The 18,001-nt window shown below is 45.6% G+C and overlaps 1 protein-coding gene across 2 annotated transcripts; it reads left to right on the top strand.

The window, feature by feature from the left end:
• Window positions 1-361: 361 nt before the first annotated feature.
• Wdr61 (WD repeat domain 61) lies at window positions 362-17,609 on the top strand. 2 transcript variants are annotated; one of them, XM_041638575.1, is made up of 11 exons: window positions 362-394; window positions 3,243-3,293; window positions 4,050-4,077; window positions 6,574-6,679; window positions 7,001-7,173; window positions 11,174-11,322; window positions 11,502-11,595; window positions 12,721-12,814; window positions 14,720-14,812; window positions 15,692-15,770; window positions 17,319-17,609. In XM_041638575.1, the coding sequence occupies exons 2-11, from the start codon at window positions 3,282-3,284 to the stop codon at window positions 17,406-17,408; spliced, it is 918 nt and encodes a 305-aa protein (XP_041494509.1). In that variant the 5' UTR covers window positions 362-394; window positions 3,243-3,281; the 3' UTR covers window positions 17,409-17,609. The 2 variants fall into 2 exon arrangements, with proteins under 2 accessions (XP_041494509.1, XP_041494511.1); XM_041638577.1 differs by lacking the exon at window positions 362-394 and adding an exon at window positions 1,647-1,665.
• The last annotated feature ends 392 nt before the right edge of the window (window positions 17,610-18,001 follow it).

Genomic DNA, 18,001 nt, shown 5'->3' with positions numbered 1-18,001 from the left:
AGATCTTATCTCAAGAAGAAAGGAGAGGGAAGAAGGGGGACCAGAAAGGGAAGGGAAAAGAGAAAATAGAGGAAAAAGAAAAACAAAGAAGAAGAAAAGAAAAAAAAAACAGAAAAAGAAAAGGAAAAAAAAAACATTAAGTCATCAGAGAAACTTTCTGAAGCTGATTAGCAGGTGGCCATCCTGGGTACGGCTCCCGGAGCGTGGCTTCTCCCCTCCCCGCCCACTCTCCAAACAGCTGCCCGAGTGTAGAGGTAGCCGGAGGGAAGGGGCGGGCGCTGTGCCTGCGGGGCCTGGATCAGCAGAGAGGCCACGCCCCTCCATTAGCTCATCCTTGAGCGCCACGGTCGCGCCCCACTGACGTCAGACGTGCTGTGCCGCCGGCTGTGCAGTGGTGAGTTGGGGTGCTCGGCAGTTGGGATGGTGGTCGTTGGAGCTGCTGCCTGCCGGGGCGGGAAGGCGGGCGAACAAGGGAGGCTTGGAGGCCACTGCAGCAGGTTTATTCACGGAGGCTCCAGGGGCCCCGGGGTGACTTCCGTGACTGTTTACCCTGGCTATCCTGCGAGGCTCGAGTCTCGAGGACAAACCGAAGGCCTGTTGGTGAACTCCTTTCGCATCCAGATAATGTTTTGTGCACCCCGGAAACGAGGGCCGGCTTTTTTGCGGGAGAGGCCGTTTTCCTCTAGATAGAGGACTGTCTTAACACGAATTCTCCAGTATTTATTTATCCACGCTGTTAGGTAGCAAGCTTCACGTCAAGGCACACTTAGACGTAGAGACTGAGTTACTTTTATTTCAAGTACCGCACGGTATTGTGCGTTACTTACATGCCTGAGGAACTTTTACAGAGATAAAAGTTAGTCTCTGAGAACACCGGGGAATGAGCATTTAATTCTAACTGGGAATTTTTCCTAAAGAGAGAAGGTGGCATAAGAGGCCTCTTAGGGTCTCTTAGTTCTGAAATCACCTGTCATGAGATGTGTCTTAGCATGAACTATATAGCTTGTATTGACCTTCTAAGGGACGCTGCCCTCAACTGCTCTAAGCCTCTCTTACCTTGCAAGGGAAAGAAGCTGGTAAGAATGCCGACTAGGTTAACGAAGGTTCCGCGACTAATCTGTATAATTTTTAAAATGGACCGGTGCAGTACATCCTCAAAGGCTCTGCCTGACAGAACTGCACACCCTGTTTGGAGGGTAGCTTTTCCAAAGTTGGTTCCCTAGGCTGAGCAAAGTCTGTTCTTGACTCACAAGCTAGCCCACCTGATTCAGGTCTCTTAGGACTGTTTAGGAATCGTGTTTTCCTTTCTTGAAAAGCCTTTGGCAGCCTTTTTGGTTTGCCAGTTTGAGCCTGGATGCCTGAGGGGTGTGGCCTGTTAGGCTGTCTGATAATGGAGCTGAAGGGATGGTGAATTTGGATTAAAAGAAAACTTGCACCCTTGTCTTTCTTAACTTCTCATTGAAAATTTAGCATATAATCTCATTGTGAGTGCACACAATGAACATACAACATTAAGCTTTAAAGATCATGGCATTTCCATGTCAGGGTGTTGTGGTGGGATTTTCTTTTGTTGTTGTTCTTTGTTTTGAAACAGGATTTTGGCCGGGCGGTGGTGGCACACACCTTTAATCCCAGCACTCCGGAGGCAGAGGCAGGCGGATCTCTGTGAGTGTGAGGCCAGCCTGGTCTACAAGAGCTAGTTCCAGGACAGGCTCCAAAGCTACAGAGAAACCCTGTCTCGAAAAAGAAACAGGGTTTTGTCACACCCAGGATTTGTACTCCAAAGCCAGGATTGCAGCACACCCAGCAGGGTGTGTTTCAGTTTGTCACCATATGGCATCACGGCATCTCAGACTCTGCCGGCTCTTATCACATAATGTACCTATGAAGAGCCGTGTGTGTTTTGCTGTCACAGTTTCCTTTTCATGTTTTGACGGAGTTATTTTCCATGTGTAGACTCTGCCTGGGCTCTGTTGTGACCTCCTCACTCAATAATGTCTATTTGTAATCTTCAGAGGACCTGTGCAGGGCGGTCAGTCTCTCGAGTCCCCTGACAGTGTTTTCCGTCTACACTCGGCCTAGTGTCTACTACTCTCAGTCTACAAGAAAGCGGGCTTTGGTGCCGTGCCTTCTGTTTCTGTGTTGTCTGTCTGTCTGTCAGAGACCCAGTGGTGAAGGTAACCTTCCGGCATGTTGGGGGAGTGTTATGCCGGGTTATCCAGTGCAGGAAAGCTGTGCTGAGTCCTACAGAGAAAATACGGATGTTAGGTAGTCTTTCTTTAGACTGAGTTCAATAGTAGTGAATTATTAATGTATGGTCATTCAAACAAAATCACACAGAAAACATGGCTACATATTGAGCAGTTCACAAAAATGTGCCCCAGGGGCTTTCAGCGGCCCGCTTCTGTGTCTCTAGAGGAATGGTTCGTTATTGCCCGTTTGATGGTTTGTTCCATTGGTGGTGACCGAGAGCATAGCTGCTACAGAGAGTGAGAACATGCGGGGTTTTCTCCTGGAAAACAGCCAGAGAGAGGATTTACAGGTTTAACAAGTCTGCTAGCCATAGTGCTCAAAAATTGTTCAGACCTTGGGCAGGCAGCTCAGTGAGTAAATGCACTACTGCTAAGCCTGACACCCGAGTGCAGTACCTGAGAAAGAACTGATCTCAGCTCTTCTGTCCCTTGGCCTCTACAGGCGAATGCACACATGCACACATACATGCAGATACAATGTGTGTATATAATGTTTAATCTTTAAAACTTTAGAACTTTAATGAAATTAAATCTTCATAAAGTAAGTTAGGCCCATGTTTAGCTAAGTCTTTGAAAACTTTGACCTGTCCGTCTGTTCCAGTGTTATTTACATATCTGTAGGCTCTTCATGGCATTTTTGATTGAGACCACCCTGTGTCCATGCACATAAGAACGTTGGACTTCTGTGTTTGCTTTCTATGTTGAACAAAATTAAAATGAAGTGGGCCAATAATTCTGTCTCTGAGAAGTAGAAAGGAACATATTTGTCGCCCTCTGTAGTCAGAATTGGGGGAAAAAAATCCATGGCTGGAGGCAATGCGTATTACTTGGCTCCCTGGGAGAAAGATCACACACCACATGTTAGTGCTTATGATGGGACCCCAGGGACTGATCCATAGAGAGGTGTCACAACCTTGGTGAAGGAGAACCCCTGTAGCCCCCTTGTGCTGATAGCATCATCTTACCAAAACCCTGGCATTCTTTTCACAGGGCTGACTGGCCTTCAGATCTTCATCCTTGGTTAAGGAAATGACCAACCAGGTAAGGTCTGAGAGGAAAAACTATAGTTAGTCACTGGCAAGTTCAAGCCCAGTAGATTGCCTGGGTGTATGGTTAGGGAAACTAGTGTTTAATTTTTGTTCTGTTCCCAAAGACGTGGATGACTTTGTGTACCTGCTCCTCTCAGGGTTGGTGCATTAGTAAAATGTACCACATTAAGATTAGTTTATGCGCCCTTGCCACAGTTTAGAGGGGACTGAGGAAGTTTAACAGAATTTATACGTAAAAGTAAAAGTTGAAATAGGAGCTAGGACAGTCGGAAAGCACCGTTAGGATTAGGGACAAAGCTAACTACATGTATGGGCTGTATAGTCTCCTACAACTGTGAAAAGCAGGCTGCAAACAGAACTCAGCTTCCTCCTGATCAGAGCTGAAGAAAGCGTAACTTACTGGTCTTACACTGGGTTTGGGCTGGGGAGGGGCTGGTCTGTAGTCGGGTGTGATGCTGCACACCTATAGTGGCAACACTAAGGAGGGTGAAGCAGGAAGACCAATGCAAGTTTAGTGTGAGCTTAGGCTTCCTAGAGTTTGAAGCCAGTCCTGGCTACCTAGGAAGCCCCCACCTCAACAAACAAGATGAGAACTGAGTCTTCTCTGCTGTAGCTATACAAGTCTTTCATGAGTAGTACCAAGGATTGTGTAGGTGGTCGGGGAAGTAGTGCCGGTCTCACTGGAGTGCTGGAGGGAGGGGCTGCAAGAGAATGGAAGTCTCAGTATCCCTGTTCTGCTCTTTTGTAGTACAGTATTCTCTTCAAGCAAGAGCAAGGTAAGGAGGCCACCTCTTCAAGCAAATTCTTTTGTGGGGGAAAAAATGTATCCTTTTTGGTTTAAGATTTTATCATACCAACTAGACAGAGATCTTTGCAGAATTTGCTATGGTAGCCAAAAACAAATAAATTCAATCAAAAAGTAAAATAATTATTTGGGTCTGTTGGAGCAGTCCTGTAATCCCAGATACTAAGGAAGTTAGATGGGAGGATTGTGAGTTCAAGGCCAATGTAGACAGTGTAGTGAGACCTTGTCCTAACGTAAAAAGTGAGAAGAAGGCTGGAGTACGGCTTGGTGGTATAGCACTCGCCTCACGTGTACAGGCCAATCCCAGTATAAAGACATAACTAAATATATGAAAAGGAGCTGCAAAAAAAGGGAGGAGTCAGAGGGCATAATGGAGAACTTCTACCCGTGCATGGTGTGATGCTGAGCTTCCCGGCTGCCAGGGTAGAAAAGGCAATATTTTGAACCTCAGAACCCTTTTGGTGTCTACACTGCTGGGGAGCTGGGCTTGAACCTGGCTCTAACTCAGAATTCATTGTGGAGCCTCTGCATAGCTTCCTCCACCTACAGGTGCAGGCGCTCTTTTAGAGGGCATTTGTCTCTCTGTAAAAGCAGGGGGTGGGACAGTGATAGCTCTGTTCAGGCACCTGAGTGCATGATGAGGCAGTGGTGGAAACGGGGGCAGGGGGCAGGTCGGAGGCCAGCTTGAGGACTGGCTCCCTAGTGAGACAGACCTGCACAGGAGCAGCATCTGTGCGTGGATGAGGTGACCCTGTCCAATCTGATGGGTCGGAGACAGCCTTGGGGGCTTATAAGTATCTAATAGAAAAACTCTTCCACTCCAAATCGGTGACATTTAGGTTGTTGTAATAAGAGCGGCAGGGCTGCGTCCCCAGCACCCCGGCTGCCTGCTAGCTTATGCCCAAAATAACAACACACAAACTGTATTCATTTAAACACTGCTTGGCCCATTTTTATCTAGCCTCTTCTAGGCTAATTCTCACATATTAATTTAGCCCATTTCTAATCATCTGTGTAGCACCACTAGGTGCGCTTACCGGGAAGATTCTAGCCTACGTCCGTCCTGAGTCGAAGCTTTATCGCGTGTGCCTCTGCCCAGGAGAAGGGAGCATGGCGTCTCTGCTCCAGAGAGCAGAGCTGTTGAGTCTGACCTCACTTCCTCTTCCTCCCAGCATTCTGTTCTGTTTACTCCACCCACCTATGTTTTAACCTATGAGGCCAAGCAGTTTCTTTATTATAATTAACCAATGACCTTCCTCCATCATTAGGTAGTCTGAAGTTTCAGCCTGAAACATTCCCCGCTAGTTAACTAGTCAGCTGTTGAGGTGTGTCTGGCAATAGCTCTGCATGAAGCTGGAGTCATCCAGGTGGCAATCTTAGCAGGTGTGGGTCTAGTGAGGATTATAAGGAAGCTGTGACAACATGTGTAACTCAGCAGATGTTTAAATTTAATCCCTTTAGATTCGTAGTTTGGAAAGGTAGCCTTTAAGAATTGTAACCAGGCATAGATAAAGCTTCTGTGTATACTTATCCTGTTTAATAGATGCATTCCAGCCTTGCAGATTCCATAGTATAGCTCACAAAATATGTAGCTCCCAGACTTAGACTGAATGTGGACTTCAGTTAATATCTTGAGTTTGAATCCTAGCCCTGCCCCCTCTTGGCTTCTTGCCTTTGGGTGAGCTACAAGGCAACTCCAAGCCTCCCATTCCTTATTTGTGAAATGAAAATTATCTTTTGGGGGAGTTGGGGGAAGTTCAATACTGGGGATCAAGTCCAGGGCCCTGCCCATTCTAGGCAAGTACTCCACCATTGAGCTGTGTCCAAAGCTCTTGTTTTTTGAAAAAGGATTTCACTGGTAACTCAGGTTGGCCTTGAACTCACTGCCTAGCCTCCTGATTCTCCTGCCTCTGTCTAAGTGCTGCAGTTATGGTCATAGGTCACCACCACAGGTATGAGCTTGGCAGGACTTCATAAAGGCAGTTGTAATTAAGACAACACTTAGGGAAGGATTAATGCAATAAGTGATTCATTAAGTTTATGGTAAGTGACACCTCATACATTTTTAGACCAGTACTGTTTGTAGAACTCTCTTGGTTTTCAAAGGCCTCTGAGCACAGCTCCAGTCAAATTGAGGTCCTCAGGAAGGGGAGATTCCCCACTCACTTATGTACTTTGGTCAACTGATTGCTGTTCTAGTCTGATTGATGGGTCAGACTGATGTGTTTGGAGTCTTGCCCTGCTTTCCTTCTTGAAAACTTGGGATTTAAGGTAAGAGGCCAAAACGAAACAAGAACCACTAGTTTTCATAGTTTCCCGCACAAGACAGTAAACACTTTATGGGGAGTGCCTGGTGGGTGTGTGAAGAGAAAGGCAGAAGTGGACGTTGCTTCAGAGTTACCAGCTTGCTTTATCACATTGATTGTCGGAGTTGTGTGGAAACTAACTGAAGCCCTTTCCGTTCTAGCCCACGATGATGCCATTTGGTCAGTTGCCTGGGGGACAAACAAGAAGGAAAACACTGAAACTGTGGTCACAGGATCCCTGGATGACCTGGTGAAGGTTTGGAAGTGGTGAGCACCTCTCCCTTTTCAAAGTTTGGGACAAGGATTTTGCTTCTGGGCTCCCAGTTGCTATAAGGAAAGCATTGATTTTCTGGGCAAGAAAGCAATAGCAACATAGTAGCTTCAAAACAACAGCTTATTTTTTCTTGTTTGGTTTCCTGTTATTGGAATTAAAACTCTGTGTGGTGGGGGTCCCCAGAGTTAAACCTGACTACCTTCTGTGTTCAATTCTCAGGTTTCTGCATCTCATTGACCATTAGTTGGTAATATCCAGGGACTGATGCCAGTATAGTATGTGGTGTGTAAAGAATCATTTCTGCCCCTCTCTAGGCGTGAAGAGAGGCTGGAGCTACAGTGGAGCCTGGAGGGACATCAGCTGGGCGTGGTGTCTGTGGACATCAGTCACACCCTTCCCATTGCTGCATCCAGCTCTCTTGATGCTCATATTCGTCTCTGGGACTTGGAGAATGGCAAACAGATAAAGTCTATAGATGCAGGACCCGGTAAGAACTTTACTTTAGGGAAATCAGACCTTTTAGGGATAGAGTGTCTCTAGTTCAGGACTGTAGTCACTAATCCAACCCTAATGTCATTGTAATCATGCAGGGGTATTATACTAAGTGATAAGCATATGCCGAAAACAACCTTACATTATTTCAGGCCAAGTTTTGCTGCCAAATGAGTTGTAGTGCTTTACTTAGGGAAAAACCAAACGAAACCGCTTTCTGGATTTCAGAATTGACAGTTTGGGGTTGTGGTGCTGTGGCGGCTCTGCCAGTGCTTCTTACTGCCTCATGGAAGCCTTAGGTCTGAAGAGTAGTTATCTTTGTTAATTGTGGTCAAAGTGCTTGGGCTCTAGGGTGGTACATAGAGAGGAAGAGAAACAAGTTATTTTTTTTGTTTGTTTGTTTGTTTGTTTTTTATTTTCGAGACAGGGTTTCTCTGTAGCTTTTGGTTCCTGTCCTGTAACTAGCTCTTCTAGACCAGGCTGGCTTTGAACTCACAGAGATCCACCTGCCTCTGCCTCCCCGAGTGCTGGGATTAAAGGCGTGCGCCACCACCGCCCGGCTTGTTTTGTTTTTTTAGAGTATTGTGGAGCAGTGCTCTCAGCCTTGTTGAGCATTATCTGAGTTGGTAAGGGACGGTTTTACTGGACTAGATTTGGGAAGAACAAACAGTATGACATTTCAGGATTCTTTTTAGCCTCCTGTTCACTTAAAATGCCTGTGTGGTTCTCATAGCAAAGCCTGTTCTGTGCGGTGGGCAGTGATCTCCAGACATGTAGAGAGCTTGGCATCGCTCCACGCACTCCTTTGTGGGTGGATTATGAAAGAGCTGCTCAGATTCTTGGGGGAACTGATTCCCAACAGACTTGCTCATCTCCTAACTGCTGTAGACCCTTATATTGCATAGAATGGAGGCTCCAGGGCTCGTAAGGGGGCACTGCAGTCTAGGGACTGGGTGCCTTTCTCCTTTCTGCATCACGGTGTAAGAGGGTGAGGCTGGAGCTGGAGGGATGATTCAGCTGTTAAAGGCTAGGCTCACAACCACAAATACAAGAGTGTGAGGCTGGGGGACTGGGGAGATGGCTCAGAGGTTAAGAGCACTGACTGTTCTTTTAGAGGTCCTGAGTTCGATTCGCAGCAGCCATGGTGGCTCACAGTCATCTGTAATGAGATCTGGTGCCCTCTTCTGGTGTGCAGGCATACATGTGTACAGAGTACTGTATATATAACAATAAATAAATCTTAAAAAAATAAGAGTGTGAGACTAAAATGTGTACCTGGAAAAAGCCACTCCGATACTTTCTGATTTCCAAGATGGCTGTCCATACTCTTCTCTGCTTGCAGTATTTGTGGAGAACAGGGATCTCCAGCCGTCCTGCAAAACCTGTTAGCACCCTGAACATAGGGAGCATTAGAAAGAGAGAATTGGATCTATTGCTGCTTTTAAAGAATATTTTTATTACGTTATTTATTTTGTGTGTGTGAAAGTCAGAGGCTTACTTGTGGGAGTCAGTTCTCCCATGTGGGCCTGGGACTCGAGCTTGGTGGGGTGCCTTTGCCCTGGGACTCGAGCTTGGTGGGGTGCCTTTGCCCTTGGGACTCAAGCTTGGTGGTGGTGCCTTTGCCCTGCTGCCACTCTCTCATCCTGGGTGCCTGCACCCCCTCAGGACAGTGACGCTGGCTACTGTGTAATTGCTGTGTCCTTATGTACATCACATGTGAAGAAACGAGTCTGCATCAGTTCCAAGTAAAACGTTCTATATGTGTCCAGCTTGCTTTTTCTTCTACTGAGTTATTTTTGTTACATCTTAGGGGTTGCCTTTTTTTGCGTTTTGGTGTTTCACGTTTTTGAGACAAAGTCTTACCATGTAACTCAGACTGGCCTCAAAGGCATGGCTGCTGCTTCTGCTCAGCTTCCCAAGTGGCAGAGTGACAAGCAAAAGATAACTGTTATGACAGATATTGAAAAGAATAAAGAGGGTGGATGTGCTTTGGGGTGGGGGATTGAGTCAGAACTAGTTCTGTTCAAAACTAGCTGAGTTCCTCAGCTAAGCCTGGGTTTACTGAACCTAGGGAAAGCAGACTTCCTTGAAAATGTACCACCACAAACGGTACAGAAAGAGTGGAGAGAAGAAGTCCTGGTCTTGAAGAAGAAAGTGAAAATGGAAAAAGTGAAGCTGGAGAAAGGACCCCGTGATTGGCATTCCACCAAGCTGTGGCTGTTCAGTCACTGACATGAAGAAGAGCAAAGATGACAGTGTAGAGACCCTGTGTATCACACCCAAAATGCTCACGGGAAGAGGAAAGCAACCCTTGGTGAGGAGGAACTCAGGGTTTGGAATAGACATTCACTCTGCGAGTATTAAGGTTAAGGCTTAGAGTGCAGGTTTTGATGCGGGATAAACATGGTTCCTGTTTTGTGCCTGAAGATATCTGGTATTAAAGGATCTGTATTGCAAAGCAGTTAATAGAAATGTGTCCAAATAACTTGAAAGAATTTTTTTATGAAGCTTTGAGAAATAAAAGTAGGGGTTTCTGCTAACCATTTTCTCTGTAAATAGCTAATTATAATTGGATTTTTAAAAACATACTTCTTGGGGCTGGAGAGATGTCTAGGCAGCTAAGAGCACTGACTGTTCTTCCAGAGGACCCACATGGCACCCATATGGCAGCTCACAACTGTCTGTAACTCCAGTTCCAGGGGACCTGACACCTTCACACAGACATACATGCAGGCAAGACATCAATGCACATAAAATAAAAATACAGTTTTAAAAATTATCTTTTTTTAAAAAACCGTACTTCTTCTTGGACCTGACATAAGCTGGTGTGTTAGGGTTGTCTAAAGGATATAGTCTTCATTGTTTTTTTTTTTCCAGAGAGTATCTTAGTTTTATTTTATTTTTGTATTTATGTCTAAATTTATTTTATTTATTTATTTATTTTATTATTGAAATTTTCCACCTCCCTGCATCCCTTTTCCCTCCCCCTTCCCCCACTTTCCACCCCCCCTCCCCCTCCCTCTCCAGTCCAAAGAGCAGTCAGGGTTCCCTGCCCTGTGGAGTTTTCATTGTTTTTAAAGTGTTTGGAGCCAGGCGTTGGTGGCGCACGCCTTTAATCCCAGCACTTGGGAGGCAGAGGCAGGTGGATCTCTGTGAGTTCGAGACCAGCCTGGTCTACAAGAGCTAGTTCCAGGACAGGCTCCAAAACCACAGAGAAACCCTGTCTCGAAAAACCAAAAGAAAAAGTGTTTGGAGTTTCATCCATGTTGTAGCAGAGATTGTTCCCTTTTGTTGACAAGCAGTATTCTCTTATTAGGATGTACCACATCCCCCTCCGCGTTGGCCAGTTGACGTCGTTTGGCTGTTTACACTCGGAGCTGTGTATGATAAAGCTGCTGTGGAGATAGTGTGTGAGTCTGTGTGCGTGTGTGTGCTTTCACTCCTCCTGGGGAGCTCCCAGGAGTGGACTTGAGTATCGTGCTGTTTGTTTCTTCCTAAGAAACCGTCAGACTGGGTTTCAGAGTGGCTGTCCCATTTTCCGTTGCCACCAGAGTATGGAGGGTCTGATTTCTCACGTCCTTGTCAGTTGTGGGTGTTGTTCAGCTGGTTTTATTTTTAAAAAATATTTAAGAATTTCTTTTTTTTTAATATTTATTTATTTATTATGTATACAATATTCTGTCTGTGTGTATGTCTGCAGGCCAGAAGAGGGCACCAGACCTCTTTACAGATGGTTGTGAGCCACCATGTGGTTGCCGGGAATTGAACTCAGGACCTTTGGAAGAGCAGGCAATGCTCTTAACCACTGAGCCATCTCTCCAGCCCCCTATTTAAGAATTTCTTAAACTTGGTAAAAGAATTAGAATCTTTACAGCATGGTTTCCTGACTCAGAACACTTTCTCAAGTTTAAAGACTGGCGTTTGATCCCACTGTAGTCTGTGAAACTCAGGTCGAATTCTTTCTCACCAGGCATTCTTCCTTGCTTCTTTTCCAGTGGACGCCTGGACTTTGGCCTTCTCCCCTGACTCCCAGTATCTGGCCACCGGAACGCATGTGGGGAAAGTGAACATTTTTGGTGTGGAAAGTGGGAAAAAAGAATATTCTTTGGACACTAGAGGAAAATTCATCCTCAGTATTGCATATGTAAGGAAAACTCACTGTTGGGTCTTTAGCGGTGGTGCTATGCTCAGACCCTTCCGTGCCCGCTGGGCTGCTGTCTATTGCTGGGCTTTGCTGGGGAGAATTGAGACCAGCAGGATGGCTTGTGTGCAGAAGGGACAGGTTAACCGAATCGTCTCAAACCACCCATCTCTCCTCAACAGAGTCCTGATGGAAAATACCTGGCCAGTGGAGCCATAGACGGAATCATCAATATTTTTGATATTGCAACTGGAAAGCTTCTGCATACGCTGGAAGGTATCCACAACTCCTCATTCTCTTTTGCGCTCACTAGATGGATTATCAGGTCACAAAGCAAGAATGCTCCTTTTGTTAAAATATTAATCTAAATTATTTTGATCTCTATTGGCAAAATGAAGTGCCACCACGTGTTAGACTTAGCACTGTGGTTTCAATCTGGAAACAATAGTTCTTAATACTTTTTAGTGACGTAGGTTACTTTTTATTTATGTGTGTGTGTTCTCCTTTTTCCTTATGAGCTTTATGATTGGAAAGCTGCTGCTTTTTTGTGCTCATGTGATGTCATGATGACAACATTTGTGCCCATCTCTACACTGCGGGGAGGACAGGAGACAGAGACTAGAGACTGTTCCTCTCATGTCTGATTTTGAATTATAACTAAGTGCATCTGTTGCCTCAATTTACCTTTTACCCAACGGCAAAAGATTTGGTAGAGAAATAATGTTACTTTTATTTGTTGGACCTTACAAATCAGATCCAGCCTGTATTTCCATATATGGCCATGTTTGTAGCAGAGGGTTTCTGTTGTTTTGTTTTGAGACAGGGTTTCTCTGTGTGGCCCCGAATGTCCAGAAATTCACTATGTAGACCAGGCTGGCCTCAATTTGGAGATCTGCTTGCCTCTGCCTCCCAAGTGCTGGGACGGAAGGCACGCGCCACCACCCAGCTAGTTTTGTTTTTTAAGGTGTGTATGTGTGTGTGCACGTGTGCACACACACACTTGTGTACATACAAGCGTACATACTTACAGTGGCAAGATTTCAGATCCCTTGGAGCCAGAGTTACAAGTAGTTGTGAGCTGCCGCTGTGGGTGCTAGGAACTGAGCTTAGGTTCTCCGAGAGTACATGAGCATACATGCTCTTAACCACAGAGACCTCCCTCCAGTCCCCCAAGGATTTTTGTTTTGTTTTTTAGCAGTGTATATTGAGGCTCATCTGATTAGAGAAGGGAACTAAGAAGAGATGACTCCAGGAAAGAGGTTGGAGTCCTGTGGGAGTGCAAGAAGGGTCTAGTCAGTACCTTTTTTTCTGACTGAAGCCTCAGGGTCATTCCAGCTCAGTGACCAGTGGTCATGAAAAGGGCACAGTTAGCAGGAAGCTAACAGCTTTTCTGAATTTCAGGCCATGCGATGCCCATTCGCTCCTTGACCTTTTCCCCCGACTCCCAGCTCCTCGTCACGGCTTCCGATGATGGCTACATCAAGATCTATGATGTGTGAGTTACCTTTTCAAGAGTAAAGATCTCAGCAACAGTGACAGGAGCCAGTCCTGTCCCCTTACTGATAGGAGCCACTCTAGGAATTTGCTGCCTGCTCTCATGGCCATAAGTCAGCTCTGATGCTTTGGACTTCCCAGTCATTCCTCTCCCAGCCAAGCTCCTCCTGCTGGAGCCTTAGAGTGTGTCCCCAAGGTTTCTGTGGATGAAGTGTACATCTGTCTAATCCTAGCAGGACTAGACACTGCTGCTCTCTGTCAAGCAGCCAGATGTTCTGGCTCCCTGGGATACAATTTTCTGGGTAGATATGTAGTATACAGCTGAGGAAATGGAGCTCTGGCTGTAGCTGGCCTAGAGTGATGGTCCTGCTTTTAGCAGATATGCAGGCTGGCTTCTGGTTAGGGAAGTCCCCAGCTGTCCCATAGGTCTAGGTGGGGAGCCTTTTGAGATATGCTCTGGACTGATGGCATAGGACTGGGCAGATTGCTTGTGTGCCCAGCTCCACATTGAGGGCCTGTGCGCCCGTCTGTTGTGCCCCCCCCCCATTCTTATCCCACAGCTGTTGCCAGTATGTGCCTTGCACTGCCCTGGGTTTCATAATTAGCCTCCTGCTAAGTGTGCCTCTAGTTGATCGTTCTCCAGTTCCTTACACACTTCTCACCCCAACATGTGCTTTGTCATAATTCTATATTCATGTCCTTCCTGGGCCTCCATGAGCTGTTTGAGTTTTAATTCTGCAATCAGAAGAGCGTGCTGCTTTTGACATTGCTGATGGGAGCATGCTAGGGCCATGAGAAGAGACTGAAAGTCACGTGTGCTTGTTGGCAGTATAGTCAGCATAGGAGCAGCACTTTTGGGGTATCTCCCTCTGCTAGCTTTCACTGCTGCTCTTCCATGACCTCCCAAGAGCTGTTGAGACAGCATGACGTAGTACCTCCCTAGTAATAATGAACCTCAGGATTTCTTACGCTCTTGGGGGTCCACTGAATTCTGCAAGGGCTGCCTCTGCTCTCTGTAACCAAGGCTTGTTTCTAGGGGCGGAATTGCTGGCTTCGGGCCCAGGTCTCCTGTCATAGGCATTGGTTTCCCAGGAGAGGTGGATGGCTCAGAAGTTACGAGCACTTGCCAGTCTTCCAGAATTTGTTCCCAGCACCCACACACCAGTGTTCACAATTCCTTCTAACTCCAACCCCAGGGGTTTATGTCTCCTTTTGGACTCCATGGGCACCTGCACACAGATGGAACACCCACATAAATTTTTTTTTTCCAAAATAAAAGAAACATAAAAATGGTTGTAGGAATTGGGCCTAGCTTGGATTTTTTGTTTGTTTGGCTTTTTAAGGTTTTTTTTTTTGTTTTATTTTGTTTTGATGGGGTTTTGTCACCTTATTTTTGGTTTTGACAGGGTCTCGCTATATAGTCCTAACTGGCCTGGAACTTGATATGTATAACAGGATGGCCTCTAAATCACAGAGCTCTACCTTTTTCTGCCTCTCGAATGCTGGGATTAAAGGCATGTGTCACCATGGCCAGCTGCCTGCCTTGTTCTTGACTAGGTCACAAGTGTTCTATGGAGCCACATGCATTATGTGCTTGCTGCTTTCCTGGCACATGGGAAAGGTCCTATTGCAGAGGCTCCTATGGCTGATCACCTCTGCTGCTCAGAGTCCGCATCTGGGAACTGGCTGAGCCATTTCTAGCCTCCAGGCTCTAGATATTTGTAACTTAATGCTGCTGTAGAAATGTGTCTGGTGTTTGATGCTACTTGACTGAAAATGGAATTTATTACATATGGTCATCCTGTTTTCATACCCAGCCATGTGAGCAGAGCCAATAGCTCACTAACCAGTTCAGCAATCAGAGCAAATTAACATCTCCTTTCTGTTTGAATCTTTCTTCTTCCAGACAACATGCCAACTTGGCTGGCACACTGAGTGGCCACGCATCCTGGGTGCTGAATGTTGCCTTCTGCCCTGATGACACTCACTTTGTCTCCAGGTACGTAGGAATCTTACGTTTCTAAAATGCTTGCTGGGGAAGGCAGTCTTCTGGTAATGTATCTTAACACCGAGAGAGTACATTACATGACTTTTTAACGTCGGGGCTGGAGGGATGACTCAGCAGTTTAAGAGCACTGACCCTTTGGTTTCCAGCTCACAATGATCTGAAACTCCAGTTCCAAGTGATCCCATGCCCTGTTCTGGCCTACTAACATACATTCAGACAAAATACGCAAAGAAAATTTAAACCTATTTAAAATAACAAAGTAAAATTCAAGTTTCCCAGGCCAGGCATGGAGGCACAGTCCTTAATCCCAGCCCTGGAGAGGCCAGAGGCAGGTGGATCTGTCTTGGTGAATTCAAGGCTAGACTAGTCTACATAGTAAACTCATAGACAGCTAGAATTACAGTGGTAAGGTGCTGTCCAAAAGTTGTCTTTGTTTACTTTAGCTTTTAAAGGGCTTCTCTGTTGTTTTTAAGCCATGAATAAAGATGCTCTTTTAAACTATTGAAATCTTAGATTTTTTTTAAAAAAGTCTAGATTCTACTTACTGTCTTGACATATCCCTGTGTTCCAAGAGGAACTTAGAATCTGCTAATCTGCCTATAAAATGTGTTTATGGATGCCAGTAATATCTAGGGCCCTAGAGGCCGAGGAGGTTCAGAAGGGTATTTGATACTTCACCAGACCTCCCTCTTATCCAGAAAAGGGTAGATAACCTTGAAGCACCTAACAGTGGTGAGGAGACAGTCATCTGGCCGCACCTGTACTGAGCTCTTGTCTAGCAGTAAGGGGTCCTCTAAAGGCAGAGGTGTTGGTCTGCAAAAGAGTGTAGACTACGGCAGTTTCTGATTCTAACATTTGCTTTCCAAACAGTTCATCTGACAAAAGTGTAAAGGTTTGGGATGTTGGAACAAGGACCTGTGTTCACACCTTCTTTGATCACCAGGATCAGGTATGGAATAAGAAGCGTGTCAGTGCCCTTGTGTTCTGCTTACTGGCCACACTCCTTTACTAGCCTTTCTGTTGGAGTTAAGACTGGTAGAACCCTGGGACATATTAGCCTTGTGACCATCAGGCATGTCTGCTACACATACATGGTAAACACAGAACTGACCACACCCCTTCTTTGAAATTATACACCTAAGCCTGGAATCCTTTTCTGGGCGCTTCTAAAAGAGCCTCTCTCTTTGGAAAGTTCCATTGCTTAACATAATCATCATTTACATTTTTAGGATTATCCAGGGATGTAATTTTTTTTTAAATATAGAGGCTACAGCTTGTAATGATAGTGTTAAGCCTGGTTTCCATCTTTATCTTTGTAAGGTGAATGGGAAATAGTAACATTGCTGTAGGTCCTTCTTGATCCTTACTTTTCCTAAGACTGCCCTGGGGAAGCTTAAAATGCCACTGGTGAGCTGAGGGCCGTGATCCATGCCTGTCATCCACTGGCAGCTTCCTTGCCTGGTCAGTCTCAACTGTGAAAGAAGTGGATTCTGATTTAGTCGGTGTCACGTGGGCCTGAGACTCCTTTCCTTTTTCCCTTTCTTGAACAAGGGGAAGGGAGTTTTTAAACAATCTCGCACTTTAGCCCAGACTGGCCTTGCACTTTCTGCAGTTCTCCTGCTGGGACACAGGTGTGAACCACCTTGCCTGGCTAAGAGTACTTTTCTCTCCTGCATGCTGTCATCATTGCTGTCTCAGCAGCTCCAAGTAGCAAGGGTTTAGACTCTAGAGGAAAGAGGAACTACTAGGCAACATGAGAATTCAAATGCTCTGAGCAACAAATCAGCCTTTAATATATTTGAATGCTTTTAGAGGTCTTACAGTCTTTCTTTTTGAGTACATCTTATGGTTAACTAACAATTATTCGTGCTGCTTTGTATTTATCTTAAATTATTGTAGTGAAGCCAGGTGGTGGTGGCGCACGCCATTAATCCCAGCACCTGGGAGGCAGAGGCATGTGGATCTCTGAGTTTAAGGCCAGCCTGGTCTACAAGAGCTAGTTTCCAGGACAGGCTCCAAAGCTACAGAGAAACCTTGTCTCAAAAAAAACCCATATATATATATTATATCTTAGTGAGGTTAAAGAGTTGAGTCTCAGTAGTCCACTATTGACTTTAAGCATTTTAAGTCCTAACTCTGTTGCTTATTGTGTGAGGTTCTTGTTATGGTGTTTCTGAGAAAGATGTTTGGAATGGAAGTGAGGCCCTTCTATGGACCGAAACCAAGGCTAGCCTCCAATCTCAAGGTGAGGATGACAGTCTGAGCACACAGGCTGTGATTCCTAGTAATCACAAAGTTAACTCACCACATCCATTCTAAGAGGAAATATGAAGCTTGAAAAGACAGCAGATTGTCGCATTTTAGAGAGGGAGGCTAGGCTAGGCTCCATCACTGCTGGCCTCGTGCTAGTCTAGATGCAGAAGAGAACAGTGTCCATCCTTTTAGCATTCCTTAACAAAATTACAGGAATTAGAATGCTTTTTGTTTCTATTTGCAGGTTTGGGGAGTAAAATATAGTGGAAACGGATCAAAAATTGTGTCTGTTGGAGATGACCAGGAAATTCACGTCTATGACTGCCCAATTTAAACACCAGCATCTTCAGGGCCAGTGCCAGAGTATGCAGGGTTGATTGTGACATTCCTTGCCTTCTTAGGCACACTTAAAATACAGCATATATTGTAGTAAATTTTGTAGCTACAGTATAAAGTTTTTCCTGTTTTATTGGAAATGTTGCTCATATTTTAATGTAAATAAAGCATTCTTAATGCAAACACCTGCATTTGTGAACACGCTGTTTGCTCTTTTCCTGCCCCTGTCCCTGGAGAAGAGTGTGAACCGGCATTGTTAGTGACAGGAGCAGAGATCCAGGTGCTCGCTGTTCCTGGGTGACTCGTGATGTGCCACGAGCTTCCTCAGGCTGTCCTAAACACGCCACCCTGCATCAGAATGGAGTTCTGCCTGCCTGGGGATCCTTCTGTGTGACAGACTTAAAATGCTCTCTTGGCCACACCCTCATTTCCCCGTTCTTCCCGAGAGGTCTGCCCTACTGGCAGCCTGCCTTCACCACTGCAGGCTCAAGACTGGCAGAAGGCTGAACACTGCCCTGCCTCAGACTAGAGTTCCAGCACCTTTGCTGCTTCTGCAGTCTCATCCAGACGGGGTCTGCGGGGTAATGGGAA

The sequence above is a fragment of the Microtus oregoni genome, unplaced genomic scaffold (assembly GCF_018167655.1).
Source record: "Microtus oregoni isolate MIOR12 unplaced genomic scaffold, Mior012 000055F_ref0000237, whole genome shotgun sequence".
Taxonomy (NCBI): domain Eukaryota; kingdom Metazoa; phylum Chordata; class Mammalia; order Rodentia; family Cricetidae; genus Microtus; species Microtus oregoni.
This window is presented reverse-complemented; position numbering and strand designations above follow the sequence as displayed.

Excerpts from the sequence above, each read along its gene's own strand:
- Wdr61 (XM_041638575.1), top strand. Across the intron at positions 6,680-7,000 it reads CTGGTGAAGGTTTGGAAGTG|GCGTGAAGAGAGGCTGGAGC; the intron begins GTGAGCACCTCT and ends GCCCCTCTCTAG. Across the intron at positions 7,174-11,173 it reads GTCTATAGATGCAGGACCCG|TGGACGCCTGGACTTTGGCC; the intron begins GTAAGAACTTTA and ends CTTCTTTTCCAG.